At 42.4% G+C, this 21,761-nt stretch overlaps 1 protein-coding gene across 1 annotated transcript in view; it reads right to left on the reverse strand.

Annotated features, from left to right (window-relative positions):
* The window catches only part of ACBD6 (acyl-CoA binding domain containing 6), an 89,573-nt gene that overhangs the window by 42,922 nt on the left and 24,890 nt on the right, over nt 1–21,761 (reverse strand). Inside the window, exons 4-6 of the mRNA XM_049809144.1 lie at nt 20,037–20,119; nt 7,913–8,018; nt 931–1,020 (exon numbers count right to left, since the gene is read on the reverse strand). Of these exons, the coding sequence (XP_049665101.1) occupies nt 931–1,020; nt 7,913–8,018; nt 20,037–20,119 (279 nt within the window). The remainder of the gene's footprint in view (nt 1–930; nt 1,021–7,912; nt 8,019–20,036; nt 20,120–21,761) is intronic.

Below are 21,761 nucleotides of genomic sequence, written 5' to 3' on the forward strand. Positions count from 1 at the left end.
AAGTGCCATGCTGGTAAAGAGCAGTCAATCATAATTTGACAGAAATATGTTGGACAATTATTTCCAAACACAATCGCATTTACAGAGGTCAGTCTTTAATTACAACAAGCAGACAAAACTAGGAGCGTTGACTCATGAGCACAGGCAGACTCAAGCTGGCTGACTGGAATGAATCACTTGCAAAGTAGTCACTGAACCAGTGCAGTTCACAGCTTGGTCTATTAAGGTACCCTAAAACTGCTGCTAGTTAAGCTCAGACATGTGGGCTGCAAACTGCAGTGGCTAAAAAGCTGCTTTATGTTCAGTTAAATCAAATTGTGCTAGAAATCGTGACTCCCAAGAGGGTGAGGTGGGTATATGGGGATGGAAATGGCATAAGCCATTTGACTTTGCCTTCAGTCAGCACTGAGATCCTACTCTAGCTGCCACATGCCCACCACACCGTGACCTGAAGCATCACCTACGCCTGCGGTGTGCTTTGCCAAAACCAGGCATTTATTGGATACTTTTCTGCTAGGCAAAGTGGGATTCTCTTCCATTAGTCCACAAAGATCTACTGAGAGTGTAGTGTTACAAAAAATACATTGGAGAATGCACTTTATGTAGGAAGCCACCAAACATCTCATATGCAGGAAATACTTCTTGCCATCAGTACCACGAGTCACACTGGAAGCCACAGCCAGGTGAACAAAAACTTTAGTGCAGGGAGAAGTTTCAGCAGGAACTGAAGAAGGCCCTTTATGACTATGTGTTTCATGCAACCAAATTCTGTTACTTTTTCCAGGTTACCTTTTTGGATTTTCTTCTCCGCAATAAGTGCCCTGAGAGAACTTGCTATAGAGTTTTGGAACAATTCAGTTTCCTATGAAACATTTGGTCAGGAGACTATGTAACACATCGATCAAATTCAACTTTTCATTCCTTTCTTACCTGCCTGTTAACGTCAGCAGCATGCTGTAACAGTACTGAAACCAGTTCCTTGTGTCCTCTGTCGCACGCCCAATGGAGCAGAGCCCGGCCCTGCAACATCCAGGCAAAAATTAACAAAGCCAGCCAAAAAAAAGCACAGAGAATCACACTCTTGCTATTGAGTACCAATAATGAAATTAACAGACTTTAAAAAAACCCTTACACTAATATTAGTATATAACATACTGTTGCTTCTGATTTGGACTTAACAGAATAATGCTAGAAATGTTAAAACTGACACATAGTTGAATTTTTCATTAATTTAGCTTCAAACCCACAAGCCAGCAAAAAATTTAGAGGGGAAAAGCAGCAAACCATGAAAAGCAGGAGCCATGACATGATTTGGTTTCCTATATAGATTTGGGATTTTGACAGCTCTGACTTTTCTGGGAGCAACGACTTAAGCAGTAAGTGTAAGAGTAAGATTTTCAATGCTGCCTACCCCACCCAGATGCCAAGTCCCCAAAAGCTCATTCCTCTGGCAGGTCTGAAACACTCAACCCACGGGCCCTGCACTGCTGCAACACAGAAGATGAAAACTGCGTGTCTGGGCAGGCATCACCTGCAACTATCCCCCTTTTAGCTCTGCAACATGGGCTGCTGCATCCATGCCTCCAGCCCTGTCCAAACCTCCATAGTTTTCTTCCCATCCCCTTTCTACAGGTCTCTGCATACCTGCAAGTCTCTCGGCATGTCTCTGCCACCATGGGAGGGGAGCAATGGAACTTCAGATCTTCCTGCCTGTCAAGGATGTGAGAAGTGGCGTAGGACCCCTCTGAGGGCTGACATGCACTTCTGAAAACCCAGCTGGCCTCAGAAAGGGCTATGGACGTGCTGAAGCAAAGCCAGGCTTTTGGGGTTCGGTTCACGGGTGCTGCTCTAATTCTGGGCTAGTACAGCTAAGCCTGTGAAAGGTAATGCTTGTTTTTGCAATAGGACATCACAGCAGAGCCGTGATACAGTTTCACACACTTTAAGAGCCCTGTGCTGAGGCTGGAGTGCTTATCTTCTTATAATGCAAAAATGCATTTGAAGCAGTAACAGGGCCTGTTGACAAGCAGCTCTAAGACATTTTCTGTGAACTATAGAAGATTTTATATATTGGCAACTCCAAAGAGAAAGGTAGCTCAAAGTAGTTTGAGATAGAAGGTTTTCTTCTTTGTTTACTATGTACACTTAGTAAATTAGACTTACTTTTAGTATCAGTCTTTCCCGATTTAGCACAGCGTGTGGCACACTTGCAGGGGATTCCTTGGAAATCACCCTGCAGATAACCAAGAAATCATCCCCCAAGCAGTGACACCATCAGACAGACCTGCATTTTCCAGTATGCTACAGAAAACAGTCACAGACCTTCACAGATGAAATCAGTTAAATTACCCCACGGCTGGTTATAAATCTCTCAACAGAGCAGTGGGGAACAAGGTGAGCAACTAATTTATTTGCTAATAGGAACTGTGAGCCAAATTTCCCAACCATGGTGCCAAAACAGCAGGAGGGGCAGAAGACACCTGCAACTGAAGCTCACGCTGCTTTTGCTGGACGTTCCTGGGCAGGGCAGCAGAGGTAGAACATGATTTTGAGTAAGGAAATGCGATCTCAGACACAAGGCATTAAGCTTTTTAACACACTTTTTGACCCAGCAAGTAATTAATTTTTGTAACACATAATTTTAATGTTATACTAATTAACCTTGAATTAGAATGAATTTTCTGACAATGACTTTCTATGGAAGCACTGATGACATCCATGGGCCGTTTAATGATTAATATTCTTGCACTCAACACCACTATCAAAGTCTAAGAGGGGGAAAGAGTACAATTTAAACCAATTGGTAAACATGGAAAGATCTTTAAGTCGTGTTTAGCATCCTTAACTCATCTCTGCACTGGTAATTACTTAAGATTTAGGATTTCAGTTGGAAAAATACCAACTTTTTTTGTGCCACAGATGTTCATTTCAAAAGAAAGAAGCACTATCTGCAATATGCACAATAGCAATAAACACTTCAACAGATTATTTCAGTTTCTTTATATACGTGCAGATGAGTAATATTGTAATTACACAAGTGTAATTATTGTGCAATTACACGACAAAATGAAGGCATTTCTATCCTTTATATCAAAATTCACGTTACAGATTAGCGGCTATAATATTTTGGTTTGCATTTGTCTCTGGAAAAGCAGAATCTAATTTTATTGGTGCTGAACTTGGCTGAGGCCAATAAAGGAAAACCAACAGTTCAGGAGAGACAGTACTGTCAATTCTGTCAGCTCAGGGGTACTGCAGCACCATGCAACTGGTCCCTTTCCATAACACTAGAAAGCTAGTTCTGCTGCAAACATTGCCTTTTGAACAAGACAGGAAACTGAAGCCTGATCATCTATAGTCATTAAAAATCTCCTTGTGCTATTTGCAGGAGTATGGATTTCAAGTCTTGGGCCAATTCCACTTTGGGTAATTACACTCTGCTTACCTATATATTTTCTCTGCAATTCTAAATGGATACAATATTTTCCAATTAGTGCCTTAAATGGCTCTGCATTGTAATTGTGCACTACTAAAAAGCTGACACGTTCCACCTGAGAAATGTCTGCATCCTTGCAGCATGCTATGCCCTAAACACAGGTTGTAAGGGACTTTGGAGACCTGTGCAAGAGCACACCACTTGATGTGGAAGTAAATACCTGCAGAAGAATCCCAACCTACTTACTGTATAACAAAAAGCATTACTCAGAAACTTGTATCTAAAACAAGATAATATTAACTACTGTTTGCATAGTATCAGGCAAATTAAACACTCAGGAGTTCTAGCTAATGTACTTAGGCAGCTATACAGCTACAAAGTCCACTTGTTTCCCATGTCTTCCTTAAAACAAACCTTAGCGATAAGACAAACTTAAACTGAATGTACAGTCCAACTCTTTGTATAGCGTGGGTATTGCCTATGTGCGTTGAAAAATTCTTTAGTCCATGCAGCTGCTGCTTTATGTCAGTATATAATGTGTTTGTGTGTTTAAATAACATGGCAGAAATCTTAAAAGCCACAGATTGAGCCTTCCCAAAACACCTCCCATATGACTACTTCATTAAGCAGTGAGAGACTCAAAGCAACACAAATAATTTCATATAGGAAAGCACTGCAGTAGTAAGCTCTTGACTAAATGCAATCAAACATCAAGGTACTCCCTCCATGCAATTCAAACACAGGACAGTAGTTGCAGAAGTTACTTGAGAGGATGCATTTTCCCCTGCCTTTGAAGTATTTAATAAAAAAAGCATAAAAATAGCCCCAGTGCACTAACCCTGCCTCTTAAATCTTCTGTGCTTTGCTTGGATAACTGCTGCCAGCTTGGCCAGCTTCTGCAGCAGTTTCTCAAGCCAACAGCACATCAATTTTGCTCAGCTCCAAGTCACAGGGTGTTCACAAACAAAGCACAGGACAGGGATTCGTCTCAGATATACTGAGTCTCAGCAGACAAACGGATGGGAATGATTTTCACATCAATTAGCCAGTGCGGAGAAAGAAGAGAACAAAGCCAAACTGAATGGATGTGCTACAATATTAAGCTATACTTCTAGGCACAATGTTTGCAGCTGTAATGGCTGTATAGCAATGAGAGCCACTCTAACTTGTGGCAAGTGTTTTATTACCAGTAATTAAGAAGAGATATATATAGAACAGCTGCATCCCCCCACCCAGTGACAGCAAAAACAGTGAATGGAAGGGCCTTTGTTGCAATTATACAGGTAAACTTCAGATTTGATTTGGAAGTCAATCACTTTCAGAGCTCTGAAAGATTTGGGGAATTTTTTCTAATGGAAATAAACGTGTAAATCCAGAAGTATGTGAACCTTCTTCAACCCATTTTCCCCCCCCTATCCTTTCCTTGGCAAGCTGGCACCAATTTGGCACTTGCTGTCTCAAAAGCATGAGGATTGGGGACTAAGCGAGCATCATTTCAGATGCCTTTCATTAAAGTTTTGGCAAGGGCTTAAATACTGCACACAGGTAACATGTTTGTTTACTGGGATTTCTCCAACAATGAAAAAAAATTTCTCTATCTACAACCTCCACAGCCCTTGGCACAAATTACAAAAGCAACTCATCCATGTCTTTGAGCAGTTTCTGGTTTGTTAAAAGTTGAAGAAATATTGTTCTCAAAAAGGCAGCAAGCAATCCACACTACCAGGATGTACCAGTGGCAACTTCACAGCCACAGTCTATATCTTATTTCATTAGTCCTGCTGACATAGGCAAGAGAAACAGGTTGTTTTAGTCTGTGCTACTTTTTCTAAGTGAATGCAATCTATTCTGTTGAACTCTGGGCAATTTAGATACAGTAAATGGAAGCTTGTACATGATTACTGTCATTAGAGTCTTTGTTTAATTCTCAATTGAAGTTTATTATATCCAAACTCTTAGCAGGTAACCTGTCTTGAATGCTGTACATGAAGATCTTTATTTCTTGCGGGGAGAAGACCACTTATGCTTTGAAAGTTGCCAAGTGCATCTATCTAAACCCCAGAGACTTCTATTGCCCTTTCTGAAAGCCTTTTGCTTCGAGTTAAGTTGCCTTGTCCTCATTTTATTCTTCATTTCTTTTCCCTAACTTATTTCAGGTTTGCACAAAATGAGGGGATACAATTAGATACAATACTAACGTATCACACACAAATAAAATCTGAACACCTTACAACCTCAGTCAAGTCTTTATTGTACAAGGAAAGGTTGAGCCTAGCGTCTTTGCATTTTAGCACAAGACTATTTGGAGCTTCAGTAGATTTTGTTTCATAGTAAGTTAACTCTTTGTATGTATCCCTGCTGCCATTTTAAATTTATATGCATTTAAATCAAAGGATTGACAGCATGAGTTATGTTCAGAGGACTAGGAGAAGCATCTTTTGGATATGGCAGGATGTATTTATACAGTAACACTAAAATAGTTAATAAAAATGACAAGATTATGCTTGCATACACTTCACTCTACCAAAGGCTCGGTCTGGGTTATCTCTAGTCTAAAATGGGTTCTAAAACTTCAATCAACCTGCATGATATTGGAAAATAAACTATGCTCCAGATGGTGAAGAACACATTTGGATACCAAACAACATTGGTAATGGTTTCAGCTCTTAACATAATATGAAATAAATATTTCTTTCAGATTTCTCTTTTTGATATGGTTTTGCTTTTTGGGTTTTTTTTGGACCAGTTAGAGTCAAGCCTAATGAAGCCAGCACTTGCAAGAAAAAATAAACTAAAACTAAAACTTCTTACTTCCCTATTGAGCATTTGCTGGGGTAAGCCAAAATCACTGAGGCTGTGAGAATTTAATCTATGGGGGAATTTTGCACCAATGGGAATCTTCCCATGAGCTCTTCACAGGTAGGCAGGGTTCTCAGCTCCTGTCTGTGCTGAAGCAATTCCATACTCTGCAATAGTCATGTGCTAATACGCATTAGTTCAGAAGTAGATCTTCTTTCACATCAGAGACTCATGGATGATTCCCAAAGAGGATGTCACCCGGCAGTTTTCAGATCTGGCTCCAAACATTTATGTGTTTAGAGCACAAAAATATTTTAGCCATCTTTCACCAAATGTTTTGATTTTTTTTTAAAAAACAAAATCTCTTTGGCTGAAAATAAGCACATTTGTTGCTTGAACACAAAGGAAGGTATGAGCTTCTGAATGTGCTAACTATGAAAGAGCATCTTGCCAGTGGAAATGAAGCAATGCTTCATAATGTTATTATATACTTATTTCACGTGTGTGATCCCCAAAATCAGCTTTTATTAATGAAAGGACTCCAGCCATGTTCTATGGGACTGCCCTGGACATTTACTTCTGTAACGTGTGATCAGCGGAAGGAGGGAGGGAGCTCAGTAATGGCGCTGTTGCAGTGACTGTGTGGCACATGACAGTTTCAGTTCATTGAATTTATGATGTGAAATTCCAACCCTGATCGTGAACACCCTCCCTCCTCTCATCTGAAAATTAATTCACATGAATTCCTGATTAATAATAAAAGGCTCTGCCATCAGCATTCAGAGCCCCAGCCGGGGCTGTCATGGCTCAGAGGGCAGAAATCTGCTTAGAGCTACAGGAGAACCCAACTGAATTTGTGGCGTCTCAGTCTATGAATGTGTAAGCACTTCATCTGTTCACCAAAACACAATATGCTGGAAAGCAGTGGGCAAAAGTAGCTGCACATACGATGGACCATGAGCAGGGCTAGGTGGCAGTATGCAAGCATCAAAACCAAGGGAATAAAGCTGGTACCACTACATTTCCTGAAGGATGAACAGGGAACTGTCCACACCAAGTGTTTTACCAAGAAAATGATCAAGCCAATTCACAATTTTAGACCCTTATCTTTTTCTTGAGGTTTCTGGCAATGCCGGTCTTATCTCCTTATGGGGAAATGGTGTTTTGAGTTTGATGAGCAGAGAAAGACTGGACGATATCACTGTTTTTGTGAAGGTGGAAAGCCAGTGCAGTGTCACTCATTTGCCCTCCACCTGGGAACAATGAAAAGCTGATAGCATGGCAGAAATCCTACTTCACTCGTGAACAGAGATCATCAGTAAGAAAAGCCATTTCCCTCACTTCCTACTTCTATTTGACCCCATTTAATGTACAAGGTGGGGAGAGGGGGTATTTCAGAAGATCTTATTCTGCAAGTGGCTGCTGGCATTGCTGAAAATAACATAGGAAGTAAGTTTCTGATATGCTACAGCATCACAGTTAGTACATCCACATTGCTAGAAATGTAGGGGAAAGCTATATTCAAATAGATTATCCCTGTCTCAATAACCAAGTATTGACCAACTATTGTAGTACCGTGTTATAAGAATCCTAACTAGGGAATTTTGAAAAGGAGTGGCACTAAATTAACATAGAAAACAGTTAAAAGATTGATGGGCTGTATCTTTTTCTCCATACCTCCTCATCTGTGACATTCACATCCACTTTTTCTGATTGAATGGCTTTGGTTACATAGTCAATGTTGTTTTCTCTGCAGTAATCAAAAATGTTCTTGTCCTCTTCCCTATTCAGGAAACAAAAGCAAAAGAAGCACCATGTTACTGCACAACACAAAGGCCACATGCACATCGTATACTCTAACTTTGCTACAGACATTTCAATACTGTCACTGGACTTAAACAGACACCTAGTATTACATATGCAGAATATGTTTTTTTCCCAAGTTAAGAGACAGAAGATCCTGCTTCCTAGAAAACAAAGGTTGTTTTTAACAGTATTATGCCAGGTCAAAAGTCAGCTTACTCCCATGAAGTGGCACAAGAAGTCTATAAAGTTAGCCAGCAAAAACCACATTCAAGTCCTGGTATAAATCACTGCAATCCCACAGAAAATAAAAGGCTAAAGCTGCTATTTCTCCCTGCTATACAAACTTATAACCGCTACTCTGGGTCAGACCAAAGACCCTTCCAATGCCATCCATCTCAGACAGTGGCCACTAACGGTGGGTAGGAGAAAAAAGCAGAAAAAACAGGACACATGCAAAACAATCTATGCCCAGTTGGATCCTCCCAGCTTTAGAAACTCAGCGGCTTCAGGATTTCCATAGCTAGAGGCTACATCCAGATGAGCATATTTATCAGCCTTTTCCAGCTCCTTTTTCCACTCTATTTTGCTCTTTAACCCATTCATACTCTTGGCCTGGTTTCAGCTGGGACAGAGTTAATTTTCTTTCTAGGATCTTGTATAGTGCTATGTCTTGGATTCAGTATGAGAAGAATGTTGATAACACACTGATGTTTCCAGTTGTTGCCAAATAGTGTTTATACTAAGTCAAGCATTTTTTCAGCTTCTCATGCCCAGCCAGCAAGAAGGCTGGAGGGGCACAAGAAGTTGGGAGGGGACACAGTCGGGCAGCTGACCCAAACTGGCCAAAGGAGTATTCCATACCATGTGAGATCATGCCCAGTATATAAACTGGGGGGAGTTAGCCTGAGGCAGGGATCACTGCTCAAGAACTAACTGGGCATCGGTCAGCAAGTGGTGAGCAATTGCATTGTGCAACACTTGTTCTATATATTCCAATTCTTTTGTTATTATTGTTGTCATTATTACCATTATTATCATTATTAGTTTCTTCCTTTCTGTTCTATTGAACCATTTGTATCTCAACCCATGAGTTCCTCCCACCCCGATTCTCTCCCCATGCCGCTGGTTGGGGGGGAAGTGAGAGAGTGGCTCCGTGGTGCTTAGATGCTGGCTGGGGTTAAACCACAACACCTCTCTATGGGACAAGCTCTACAGCTTCGTATTCTGTGTGCGAATGGGTGAACAGCGGGCAAGTACTTTCTTTTGGTGGCTTTAAAACAGGTGCCTGCTATTGTTTGGTACTCTTTGGTAAGTAATTGTCCAGGGATTTGTGAAATCTTTGGTGTTTGTCTTGGAACCTGGTCACAGGGCTTGTTTTTTATTTTTTTATTTACCAGCCTGCACTTGACCCAGGTGCACTCCTTTGTGCATTGACAGCGTTAGGACAAAGCTCAACCATGATCTCTGCTCAGACCAGCATGCTGGCCTAGGCAGAGGGCCCAGCACATGCCTGTGCCAGGATGCCAGTGCATGCTCACTTAGGCCTGCTTGAGGGCAGAAAGCTCAAGTTGTGGTGCCACGGGTGCTTGAGTTACACCTACAGCTTCTTCTAGAGCTAAAAGCAATACCCTGGCTTCAGACACAGTAAAACTTCTGTTCTTACCAACCAACCAAACAGAACCTCTAATGAAGTTAAGACCTTTCACAGATTCTTAAAACATTACGAAAGAGCTTTGTATGAGTGACTGAAGCTACAATGCTTTGTGGCAGTTAAAAAAGCAAATGTTAGGAATCTTTAGCAAAGGCACAGAGCAGAACCAAGACATTTTTATCTTGCTGTATAAGTCTGCACTCACTTATCTAATGATAGGATGTTATTGACACAAGTATTGCTGAGAAAGTACAACTGTCCTACCATCCATGCTGGCATGCCAATGGAAGGTTACTTATTCCAACACAGCTGATTTTTCTATAGATAGGGGGCTATGCTATACTAGCATGAGGCACCTTTAAAATAATACCTTTAGGTTTAGATACACTGATACAACTGTGTTGCTCGTAAACGAGTAAAGAAAAGAGGTCATTGGTTTTCTAGAGGTAAACGAAAAGCCCACATACTACCCCCTCTTTCTAGTTTCCAGGTGAAAAGTATGGCTCAAGTGAACCAGTCAGCGTTGCTATAGGACTTGGCAGCTTCACATGAATTAAACACAAAGTAGTTGCCTCTCGTGAAATTGCCAGTGTTCAATCACCTTAAGACAGTCTGGATGTTCAGCAGAACTCAGACCTGACAGCCTCAAAGGAAACTCCTCATAAAAATGGGAGGTTGCTGGAGCAGGTCAGACCCAGTAGGGAGGTCGCTCTGCTGTGGGCCTTTTGGGCAGGAGAGAACAGTCCCTGCAATACAACGGGGCAGTTTGAGAACTGATCCCCCCGTGCTACAAGACAACAGTACTCCTCCTATTCATCTGCACTGCTCTTGAACCTCACAGGCTGAAGGACATCAGAGCAAGGAAAAATAAAGTCTAAACATTATTTGCATTTCTGAGCAATAGGTTACAAAGAAAAAGTGACACTCTTCAACCTGTAGTCCCTCCAAAATGAAAATACCAGTGCCACCAAGACCATGTCCCCTTCTCCCATCAGGACAGGCAGAGCTCCGTGATGCAATTTTGACATAGTCTTTTATTGTTATGCATCTAGCTTACTAAGTTACACTCTTAATTCTTCAGACCTCAAGCATCTGTTTCCTTCCTCAGTGCCAGTAATAGGTGGGAAAAAGTGCTGATACTCAGCTCCAGCAGTAGAGTGCTGCTTTCTCAGAAGAAGTCACCTCCTCTGACTTCTCTCTCACCTTGCTCCTTTAGTAGCACTGTTCTCCTGCACATCACCCCTATTCTTTGTATGCAAGCAGTCCTTTCAAACAACTGACTTGCACCTTTCTAGTAAAGAGCTGGGTGCCGCACAAGATTTTGCACTCCATGTTTAGGCCTAGGAACATTACAGAAGTCTTCCAGTTTCTTAACCAGTCTCTCATGAACTCATTCATTGGAGGTCTTGTCCACTCACTACACACAAGCTCCTGGGAAACAGATCACTGCATGCTTTAGATGCAATTACTTCGAATTCTGGGGAAAAAAGAATCTCATGGTGGGATTAGAAAAGGCAAAAGCTTATATTGCTCAAGATGGAGCTTGACAGATTCATGATGGAGGTCATGAGACGTGCCTGCCCCTACTAACAAGGGCTGATTTGATATGCTGGGAAGTTGCTCCAGTCCTACCTTGTTAGTGCAAGTTCTCAAATACACCCTTGGCTGCTGAAAGCAGTCTTTTGGGTGAAGCTGCTTTTCAGACAACACTGCAGAGTAACTTAGCTCCAGCAGCTTTTCCCCATTGCCCAGCCACACAGACACTTTATTTATTACAGATCATTCTTTCTTCCATAACACCAAAGCAGAGCCCAGTCTCTCCTTGCTAGAGAAGTCCACAACCCTTCTCAGTTACTCCCAGATGATTTTCCGTGTCACAACCATGAGCTCAGGCTGTGTCCTCCCTCCTTGGCAGTGATGCCACCCAGTCAGCCTGGGCACTGGCATTTCTCCATGCTGCAGAGCCCTGCCGGACCTTGCACAGCAGCACCAGGGGTACCAGAAAGTACAGGGCAACAATAAAGCAACTGTCTGTGCTCCACAGGGAGCCTGCGGCAGAGACTGCACCAGTGGAGAGAGGGCATGTTAGCACTGATGTACCAAAACCAGGCAATCTGGCTACCACAGCCTTTAGACAAGACTTCTACAGTCTTTTCCCAAGGATATTATTGTCTGTAGGGGGGAAACGACCCAACACAGCTATTTGGATATGATTTAGCTTTTCTGGAATAACCACCTCCGCAAATGCTCTATATATGCCTCCTCCAAAACAACCACTTTTCTTTCAGAAGTCTCCACAATGGAATTAATCCAGAATAGCAATTTCCCCACCTGAAGATAAGGTTTTGGGAAATTTCATCTTTCTACTCTGCATTTATTTCTCAAATTCCTGATGCCCCCTTTAAAAAAAAATATTAGCACATATTATCTCCAACTTTTTATAAATATTAACAAAGAGAAATGAGCCCTTTCCTGAATAGATTGGAGGGAAGTCCATACAGTCATAATGAAGACTTTTTACCTGCAAATGAAATAGTCACATGAAGCTCCACTCCAAACATTTAAAACAATCTGATCTAGTTGCATGCCAAAAACCAAGAAGGGAAACTAAGAAATGAGCTCAGAGGAGTTAAAACCAGATTTTTGGAGGGACCAATACTAGCCAGAAAGCTCAACTTGAATGGTGTGAATGGAATAAAGACAAATTACTATTATTTGCTGACTTTGCATTCAAAACCACATAGGACAAGTAAGAAACATAGTTGGAAAACCTTGCAACTCAGGGGTTTTTTTTCCGCCCCTTTATTTCACATGTCTGTATGTGTACATAGTGAATAATCCCTCCACTATAATAGGTACAAGAAAACAAAAAAGATGCAGTGTTTTTATTAGTCCAGTTCCTAGCAGGAATTTGCACTCCACATAAAACTGGCAAGAGTCAGCAGCAAGGCCCAGAAACTGGTAGAAACAGTCTAAAAACAGACAGAAGCACATCAGAAATATATGAGTAAAGTGACACTGTAAAGACATTGCTCAGATAATGTATTGGGGGGGAACCCATAGCCTTGTACTATCAGTATTTTCAGACAAATCTCAATTTACATAAAAATACAGCATTCAAGACAACTTCAGATGGGAAAGACCATGAAACTCAATCTAATGGAGATGTGCACAATTACTTAAAACCTGTAGCTAAAAGGAAGACTCAGATGCAATTCTGTTTCCATGTGAGACTGAGTGATATACAAGCACTAGTTCTTTGTTGAGCTAAAGAGAAGTCTTCAAGAAAGTGACCACGAGTGCCAGTAAAGGCAGTGAATGTGTTTACAACTATTTCCTGAGGATGGCCAGACGGGTTTCTCTTCTCCCTTGCTGACACACATTCAACCCCCAAAGCTATTCTCTTCTGCTCTCCCCTGTCTCCAGTAAGAGATGCTAACTCTGATTTAACACTGAGCTGAAGCATATCTGTTGCCTGCAGGTAAAACACAGGCAGCTTTTTCCATCCTTGAATAAAAGGATGTGGAAGAACTTAAACCAAGCCATCTCTCCCCAGGCTTGGAAGGCTTCACAAGCCTTCTTCATAAGCTGTCCAAAACACATGTTGAGCCAACAGTTTTTAAACAGCTCATGGAAAAGGTCTGCTGCCAGTTAATCAGGCTTCACTTCCTGCTTACCTCTGGAGTGCTGTAAGCCTCCTTGCTTTCTAAACAGGCACCAAGACTGCCATGAAAAAGGGCACAGAAGAGACTTGAAATTCAGACATTCTACCCTCGCGCAGAGAGCATCCTCCAGGTTTGCCCCGTCCCCTTCCTCCCGCCTCGCAGGTTACCTCCAGCACAAAGCTCTGGGCAGAGGGGCTGCGATCGGGTGCTACTTTGGGCGTCCTCTCCCCTTTTCCCAGGGCTGGTCCAAGCCACGTCCCAGCGGACCCGCGGCAGAGCGGCCCCGGGTGCTGCTAACAGGTGGCTTCACCCGTCTGCTTGGCACGGCGCTGCCGAGCGAGCGGGAGCGCGGCGGAGCGGAGCAGGCAGCGTGCGGGGAGCCGAGAGACACTCGCGACACTTACTGTTTATGTCGAGGCCTGAGGCCCCCAAGGGACCCATTTTCACATAATCTATAATTATCTCTTCGCTTTAATCGCCTCGTCACTTCTGAGGCTCTCCTGGGCACAGGAAGAGGAAAAGCTCATTAACTGAACCTTTTCTCCTCTCTCCAGCCACCCATAGCTTTTAATTGCTTGGTGTTGTTATTATCTATCAGTGCAACTGGGATCATTTTCATAAGAAAGGGTGGTGGGAGGGAGGGAGGCAGGAGCGGGTCCCTGAGGTATGCACCACAGACAAACCTTTGCTTTCTCAATTATTTATGCCAGCTGAGGTTTTACAAGCTGAATAAATCCATAACTCAAGTTTATTTTGAACTGGCAGGCCGTCCCGGGGGAAGTGTTGCCCACTTGCCGGCACACTTGCGTGCCGTCCTCCGAGAGCAGCCGGGACATAGCGAGACATGTGTCATCCAATTCCCCACCCGTTGCCGCGCCACCGCACGCACTTTGGTAGATTAGCGGCAGCACTGGAGAAGCGGCGGCCGTGAAAACCCCAAATAGGAGCCGCGCCACCGAAGGATGCCCTCTCCCAAAGGGAAGGCAGGCCTGAGCCAAGCTGCCCCTTTGCACAACAAAGCAAAGCCCCAAGGGTCACTGCTCCGGGGACAATAAAAAGTGTGTGGGGAAGCAATAAACTTGGCAATCATCTTGAAGTCAGAGACTTGCCTGCTAAACATCACCAGAAGAGCATCCATTTCTAAATAACACTGACCTGAAAAAAACCCAAAGCCCAGATGCCTGGACCCGCAGGTGTTTTGTTTGAGACACGCTGCAGCTAAGCACACGACAGGCTCTGCACAACCGGGAGAGCTCTTCCACTGGGACTGCACAGCCCGGCATTTATGCGAGTGACAGACATCTGCGGCACAGCCACCCAAACGCACACACAATACTAGCACGAGCCCGTAATTCCCAACACAGCAAGGATGCCGGCTCCCTCATCTCTGCAGCTTTGTGCTCATTTCCAGTGCTGGCGTTCCCGAAAGCAGGGCTGGAGGGAAAGAACAAAACCCCAACCGTGCTCCGGAGCGCTGGGCTCGTCTCAAAAGCTGTGGCCACTCCAAAGTGGCATTCTTGCAATGGATGCTGGAAGCAGCTCTTTAAAATTCAGCAGCCTTTGTGCCTGACCACACGCAGCGACCTCTGGTATTTTCTGCCAAAACAGTTCATTTGTCTCGCACAACAACTAATCAATTCCCGAGGCCATCCATCACGGGGGGCTCACGCGAGCTGGCCCGGCAGCAGGGCCAGATGGCGGCTGTGTTAGTGGGATTAATACAATTCTGATAGATTACACAGCATCAGGTGGGCTCCCAAATATGAGGGGTGCCTGCTCCGTGCCCCAAACCTAAACAGAACCCCACTTGTGACCGGGATTTCTCCCAAGCGTTACAGGAAAGGCTTGAAGTTCCTATCAGAGAAAAGGGCTTCTTCAGCATCCCTCGGGATGGCAGAAGCCTATAGCATAGCTCAGGGAGGCCTCCATGCCAACCAGTGGATGTCACTCCCATCCTGACATGCCAAAGCCACGTGGAAGCAGCCCACGGCAGAGTGCAGGAGGGCTTCTCCAGTGGAAGTGGAAAGGGACACAAACATTTGGCAACATTATTTCGCATTCCCCACCTGCCAAATCAATGCTTTTGTTTGCTGGAAACACTTATAAACTACTTCCGCCTCACCCCTGCTTTAAAAAAATACTGAGAAATAACTTCAAAGTTGAATTTCCAATGCTATGGTATTTTTGGCATCTTCCTCAGTTTGTGTCTTAGATTAAATTTATGTTGGTGACACATCAGTCAACCTCATCTCACCACTCATTTCCCAGGTTTGTGAAACTGTAATTATAGCTATTTGATCATGAAAGAGCTCAACTACTACTGCTTTTGTTCTGGTAATAAGACTAGAAAAGAAACATAAAGCTTTATGTAGCAATAAAAAACCACACCACTATACCCAGCTTGAAATCACAGATAATTCCTAAATCCTTCTTCCAAAGGAACCTCCAAGTCCCATCATCAGTCACCAGCACGCATTATTTTTATGTAATGCCCTAAGTGAGATAAGTGATTTGCAGAGAAACACAGAGGCAGAGCACTATGCTAATACATTCTGCAACTGCTCCCCATTAGTCACTTGGGGTACTTGAGCTCTTTATTGCCAGGGTTTATTAACGACTCTTAATTGATGACCAGTGCCCAGCACCCCAAAGTAAATAACTGCTACACCTCATTAGCTCAAGAGACCTTCTCCTGATTTGAGGATTGATCTATGAACACACAAATTGCACTGATTTAACCGAATCTCTTTCTAAATTGATTTAATTAGATTGGTATAACCTGTTTCTATGGATGCTCTTGAATTTATTTGGAATCAGTGCAATGTCCTTCTGTGAGCCAGACTGACCATTTTTCTATCTTGTTCTCAAAGCAGAAACATTTGAGATAATTATCGATAAGGCAAAATCAGTCCTGGCACCATCCCAGTTCCTCCTACTTCTGATCCACCTGACTTTAGGCTAGGGTATGGTAACTCCACTTTGTTCAACATTCACAGATTTGCACACTAAACCCCAAGCATTTCATTCCACAAAAGGAATGTAAGCATTATTTATGCATAATTTTAGACACTTGGTTTGAAAGCAATGGCATTGCTGCTTTGCTTGGTAATTTACTGCTGATGGTAAACTAGTAGTTTACACTATTTAAAACAAGACCTCTCATCTTCCTATTACATAGAAGCAGCCTGGAGGAGGTTAATCATTTGATAAACTGTTAAAAAACTTCTGGCAAGAATAAAATGAGTGGACCTGCTTAGGTGAACCTTCAAAACTCTGCACTTGCATTCTTGTCTATCTCCTGGTGCAAGGCGAGGCTGTGGCGATGCTGGGCTCCAGATAAATTAGACAGCCTTTTCCTGCCTTTGCATCAGCGGAATCCTAAAGGGCATATGGTAGGCTGTGTTTGGCAGAGTAATGCCTGCTGAGAAATTGCTTTCAGCAGTCTGTCAGAACCCAGGGCTGATAAGGACTTGAGTTTTAGTTTTCAGTACACAAAACAAAGGGGTTTTGGGGTTGTTTTTTGGTTGTAGGTTTGGGATTTTTTGGTTTTTTTGCTTATCCCAGGCTTCCTTAATATGAACCTGTAATTAGAAAATATTTATCCCATCAACAGCCCTGGAAAACAGAGACTAAAGTGGTTTGATTTATATTCCAATTTTTCCAAGCTGGTTGTAAAGCTTCAGTAAGCCCACCATAGACAACTGAGTCAATAAAATAGTCTGCAAAGTTTCTTTTCTCAGATCATAGGTTTTGAGGTAGCATACACACTGAACTTACAGCATAGGTCTTACCTGTAACTATCATTGGGTTTAAGTTTATGCTGTCAAGCTATTAAGTTTTCTTTCCTCTTAAACATTTTCATTTTCTTCCTCTACAGAAAATGCCTTATTTTTTAAGACTACATTCTATTTACAAATGCACAGAAGTATTACTGAATGCTAACCTTATGTTCTTGTAAGTAACCACACACAGCCTCAGAAAAGTCATCCTCCTCAGGTGACTGGTATTACTATCAAACCAATTCAATCCACGCTCTAGATAAACTTGGATGCCAAACTGAATGTCTAGAGCCATCCTTCTTTGGTCATCTGCTTGCAGATTTGGTACCAGTGCAATTTTGCTGTTTAGGGCTATGCTTTTACTATTGTAATTATCACCATTAGAGATGTGCCTATAATTGCACACATTTATTCCCCATTCCAGTAAAGAATGAACAGTAGACAAAAGCCATAATATATGGGCAACTGCACTGAGAAAGCTGAAGCTGTACAACTTGCGTGTGGGTGAGGTTATGATGACACTTGCTCACCTCCTATCTCACAACTGAAGACACTGGTGCCTGTGAGCCAAACTGTGCTAATGGACCACATGAGTTTCCTTTGTGCCAGCAGAGTCAGGAGTCTTCATTTAACTCACTTTCAGCAGACTCACCCTATTCCAGCTGTGTCAGAGTCCACATCTGCCTACAGCCTCATTTTGTAAGGACAACAGCTATGCTATACTAAACTAAACATAGAGCACATATGTTCCTTAGGGTATGTTTGGGAAAAATGTATTCAGAGCTATACTTACCTTCAAGTCCTGCAAAAGTCTTGTTCTCATGGAAATAAAGCCAAAAATATGACAAGAAGATTTAGACTGGTCAAGCCAACCAGAGCAAACTCTATTTTCCTGTATATTGTGCTGTATTTCATATCCAAGAAGGGGCACAGGCAGTACTTGGGATAGCCAAGACTCTGAAAGCACTGTAGGACTAAGCATAGCTCATACTTAGCACCCAACATTGGGCAGCACTGATACGTTCTACTCCTAATAGAAGAGCTTGAGCAAGACAAACTACAAGGTCAAACTATGAGATCAAGGATGTTGGCCGAGGCCTACACTGGCAGAGCAGGGAAGAAAAAGGAGCTTGTGGCTAGCAGAAGTGCTATTTCTCAAACAATGTGTTAAACAAAGGTCACATCTGACCACCTCTGGTCAAGGTCCAAGGGCAAGTTAAATGTGTTGGCTCTCCATACGAGGCAGAGGAGGCTTCTCCTGGCCAACTGTCCCATCTCGCTATGAAGTGGATTGCAATACCAAAGGAAATGCCCGCACTACTGCCAAGCACAAAGCTGCCACCCTATTTGCTTACACAGAACTGCCATATCAATTTCTACCTGAGGTACTTGCAAAGGCTTTGGAGCCACCTGCTCAAGATTTATTTTTCATTAGTTTGTGTCCTGGTTTTGCCTGGGATAGAGATAATTTTCTTTCTAGGAGCTGGTGTAGTGTTATGCTTTGGATTCAGTAAGAGAAGAACATTGATAACAAACTGATATTTTCAGGTGTTGCCAAACAGTGTTTATACTAAGTCAAGGATTTTTCAGCTTCTCATGCCCAGCCAGCAAGAAGGCTGGAGGGGCACAAGAAGCTGGGAGGGGACACAGCCAGGACAGCTGACCCAAACTGGCCAAAGGGGTATTCCATACCATGTGACATCATGCCCAGTATATAAACTGGGGGGAGTTGGCCTGGGGGGGATTGCTGCTCAGGAAGAAACTGGGCATCGGTAAGCAAGTGGTAAGCAATTGCATTGTGCATCACTCATTATATTCCAATTATTTTATTACTATTATTGTCATTTTGTTACTGTTATCATTATTAGTTTCTTCCTTTCTGTTCTATTAAACTGTTGATATTTCAACCCATGAGTTTTACTTTTTTTCCCCAATTCTCTCCCCCATCCCACTGGTTGCTGGGGGAAGTGAGTGAGCAGCTTCCCGGTGCTTAGTTGCTGGCTGGGGTTAAAACACAACAGTTTGTGACAAGTCAAAGAAATGCTGTGTTAGAATTTTAACACTTCAGGAAAGTTGTCAGCAAGCTTGGAAGGCTGTGTGTAGAGAAACCAGTGTTTATCTTCTAATTTCCCAGGACTAGAATGATGCAAGACATTCAATAAAACAAATGGGATCACATAGACATAACAGGTGACTGCGACATGACAGCAAACACTACTCAAAAATTTAGTCTTCCCTGACTGTTCATTTTAACTAAAAATACAATGCTGTATTCTGAAAGATCCTCCAGGCAATCATGTAGGTATTGGAGTTAATATTATACCCATGATTAGTAGTCTGGAACAGTAAAAAACCAACCAAACAAAAAAACCCAGCTGTCCTTATTCAGTAGCTAATGTCACTTACTACTTGCACCTTGACAGTTTTTAAATAGCAGCCATTCTAGTTCAGTAAATGTGTTTCTGCTATGCTAGCTGCAGAAGCTAGAAAAAATTAATTTGATATAAGGTACAAACTCTCCCTGAAGGCAAACATTGTCCAACATTAAAACCTTCACTGAACAATCCTTAATGAACTTATTGGTAAAGAAATAACTATTTGAAAAAGGTAGTGTCTGAATAGCTTTCTATTAAAAATATCCAATAATACCTTTTTTTAGCCATATAACTGAAAAATGGGAAGCCTTGCCCTTCCCCCACATATTGTGCTAGGGAAAGGTTACTACCTGGCAATGATACAGGCAGTTATTGATTTAAATCATTATGGACCTGAAAAGTTCTTTCCTGTCATTTATTATCCTGTTGTAGTTGCCACCACACTTGTGCAATATTAAAAAAAAGCTCAACAAAATGACATTAGAAAAATACTGGTTTTAACTGAAGTCCAGCAGAGATAATCACCTGATTGTTTCTTCTTGATATAATGAGCTCACAACTGGGCCTCCAAATGCAGTTTTGCTTTCCTTTCCCCTCTTCTCTGTTGTCTGAAAGAAAAAGAAAGATTGGTCCAGCATCCTGGCTCCCATTCTGTTCCAACCTGTGCCACCCCTCTGCCATCTCCCACCCCTTCCCTTGCCCCAGAGATGGGATCAGGCCCCTGGAAGCCTTGTCTTCATGGGCATGGCAGACGGTACCCCACAACCCTACTCCATCCAGAACAGCCGGATGGATCTCTCCACAAACCGGATCAATGCTCCTCTGAAGGTGGCCCAGAAGGGTCACCCGAAAGGTAGGCTTGGCAGCCTCGCCATCCCACTCATGAGCCAAAGCATCACCTCTGCTGCACTCCCAGCCATGGCCCCTTAGGACCCAAAAGCTGAGCCTCTGTGAGGTAGCATAATGTTATGTTACTAGATTGCAAAACTTGCCTTTATAAATCTATTTAATATAGATTTAAAATTAAATTTTATAATGGGCAGCATTTCCAAATGATTTACTCCCAGGAACTCTAGGATTCTGAATGATTCCCGCCATAATAGAAATGAACAATTAGAATAATGATTGATCAATACAGAGCCTCAGGCCTACCTTTTCAAAAAAACATCCTGCAGCTTGGGATCTTCAACTGGCTGACTTTACATTGATGCCAGACTTTCAGAAACGGCTAAGTGCCTGCTATCTGAAAGCCTGACCCTATTTTAGGGGATACAGGGCACCAGAAACCCTGACTTGTCTTGGGCATCTAGTGTCCGGGTCTTTGGGTAAGCAGTCAAACTGGTTTGCAATTTGCAGCAGTAATTCCTTATAAAACAAGCCCATTCATTGCAACATGCTGTTGTCAGTGGACAGTTCTGTGGACTTCAGTGATGAGACATCATCAAACCCAGGGTTAATAAAATCAGAAGCAAAGGGAAAGCATTCCCAACCTCTAGCAGTCTCTCAGTAGCTGCAATACATTGCCGATTACACCAAAAAAGCATTGCTGCCTCATCAGAGTTGTACCTGGAAAGATGTTGAATTTTTATTTTTTTTTAATAAAACATGCTTACATTTGTTTTTCTTCCTGCTCCCTAAGTTGCTTTTGTTTTAAATCAATTTACTGTTTCCCCATAATACATTTACATTCTGCGCAGTTTGAGCCAACCAGTTACACCTTTCAGCTCTCCTATACCAACCCAAAGCCGTAATATTTGGGTTTGCAGATATCACAGGCATACTTCTTTATAAGAATAAAATGGAAAGGAAATTGACTTCGAAAACTATTCTATAGCAAGTAGGCTTGCTCTAATTTAGAGTAAAAGATGACACAAAGTTCTCCTTTCCTGAAGGGAAAGGGCTTCTGAGTCTTTACAGTGCAATGCCCCTCTTAAAAAATTATTTAGCAGATAACCTTACTGTCCATCAATTATTTCCACACCACTTATAAAGAAAATTAATTTCAGATCATCTGCTAGTACATGCAAGAGTTATTTCTGTAAAATGAAGCTATACTCACAACTAGTCTGTCTCCTTCAATGTTGAGGGATAGTGGTCATTCAACCAGTATCAGAAACTATAAAAATTTTTTTATCTATATTGTTTCATCTCTTCCCACTACAGTTTTTGGTTACTGCTTTTTTTCAAAGTCAGAAACAACACTTGAAAAAATACGTTTCATCTTTCCAAAGGCAGAAATTGTAAAACAGG

The sequence above is a fragment of the Accipiter gentilis genome, chromosome 8 (assembly GCF_929443795.1).
Source record: "Accipiter gentilis chromosome 8, bAccGen1.1, whole genome shotgun sequence".
Classification (NCBI taxonomy): domain Eukaryota; kingdom Metazoa; phylum Chordata; class Aves; order Accipitriformes; family Accipitridae; genus Astur; species Astur gentilis.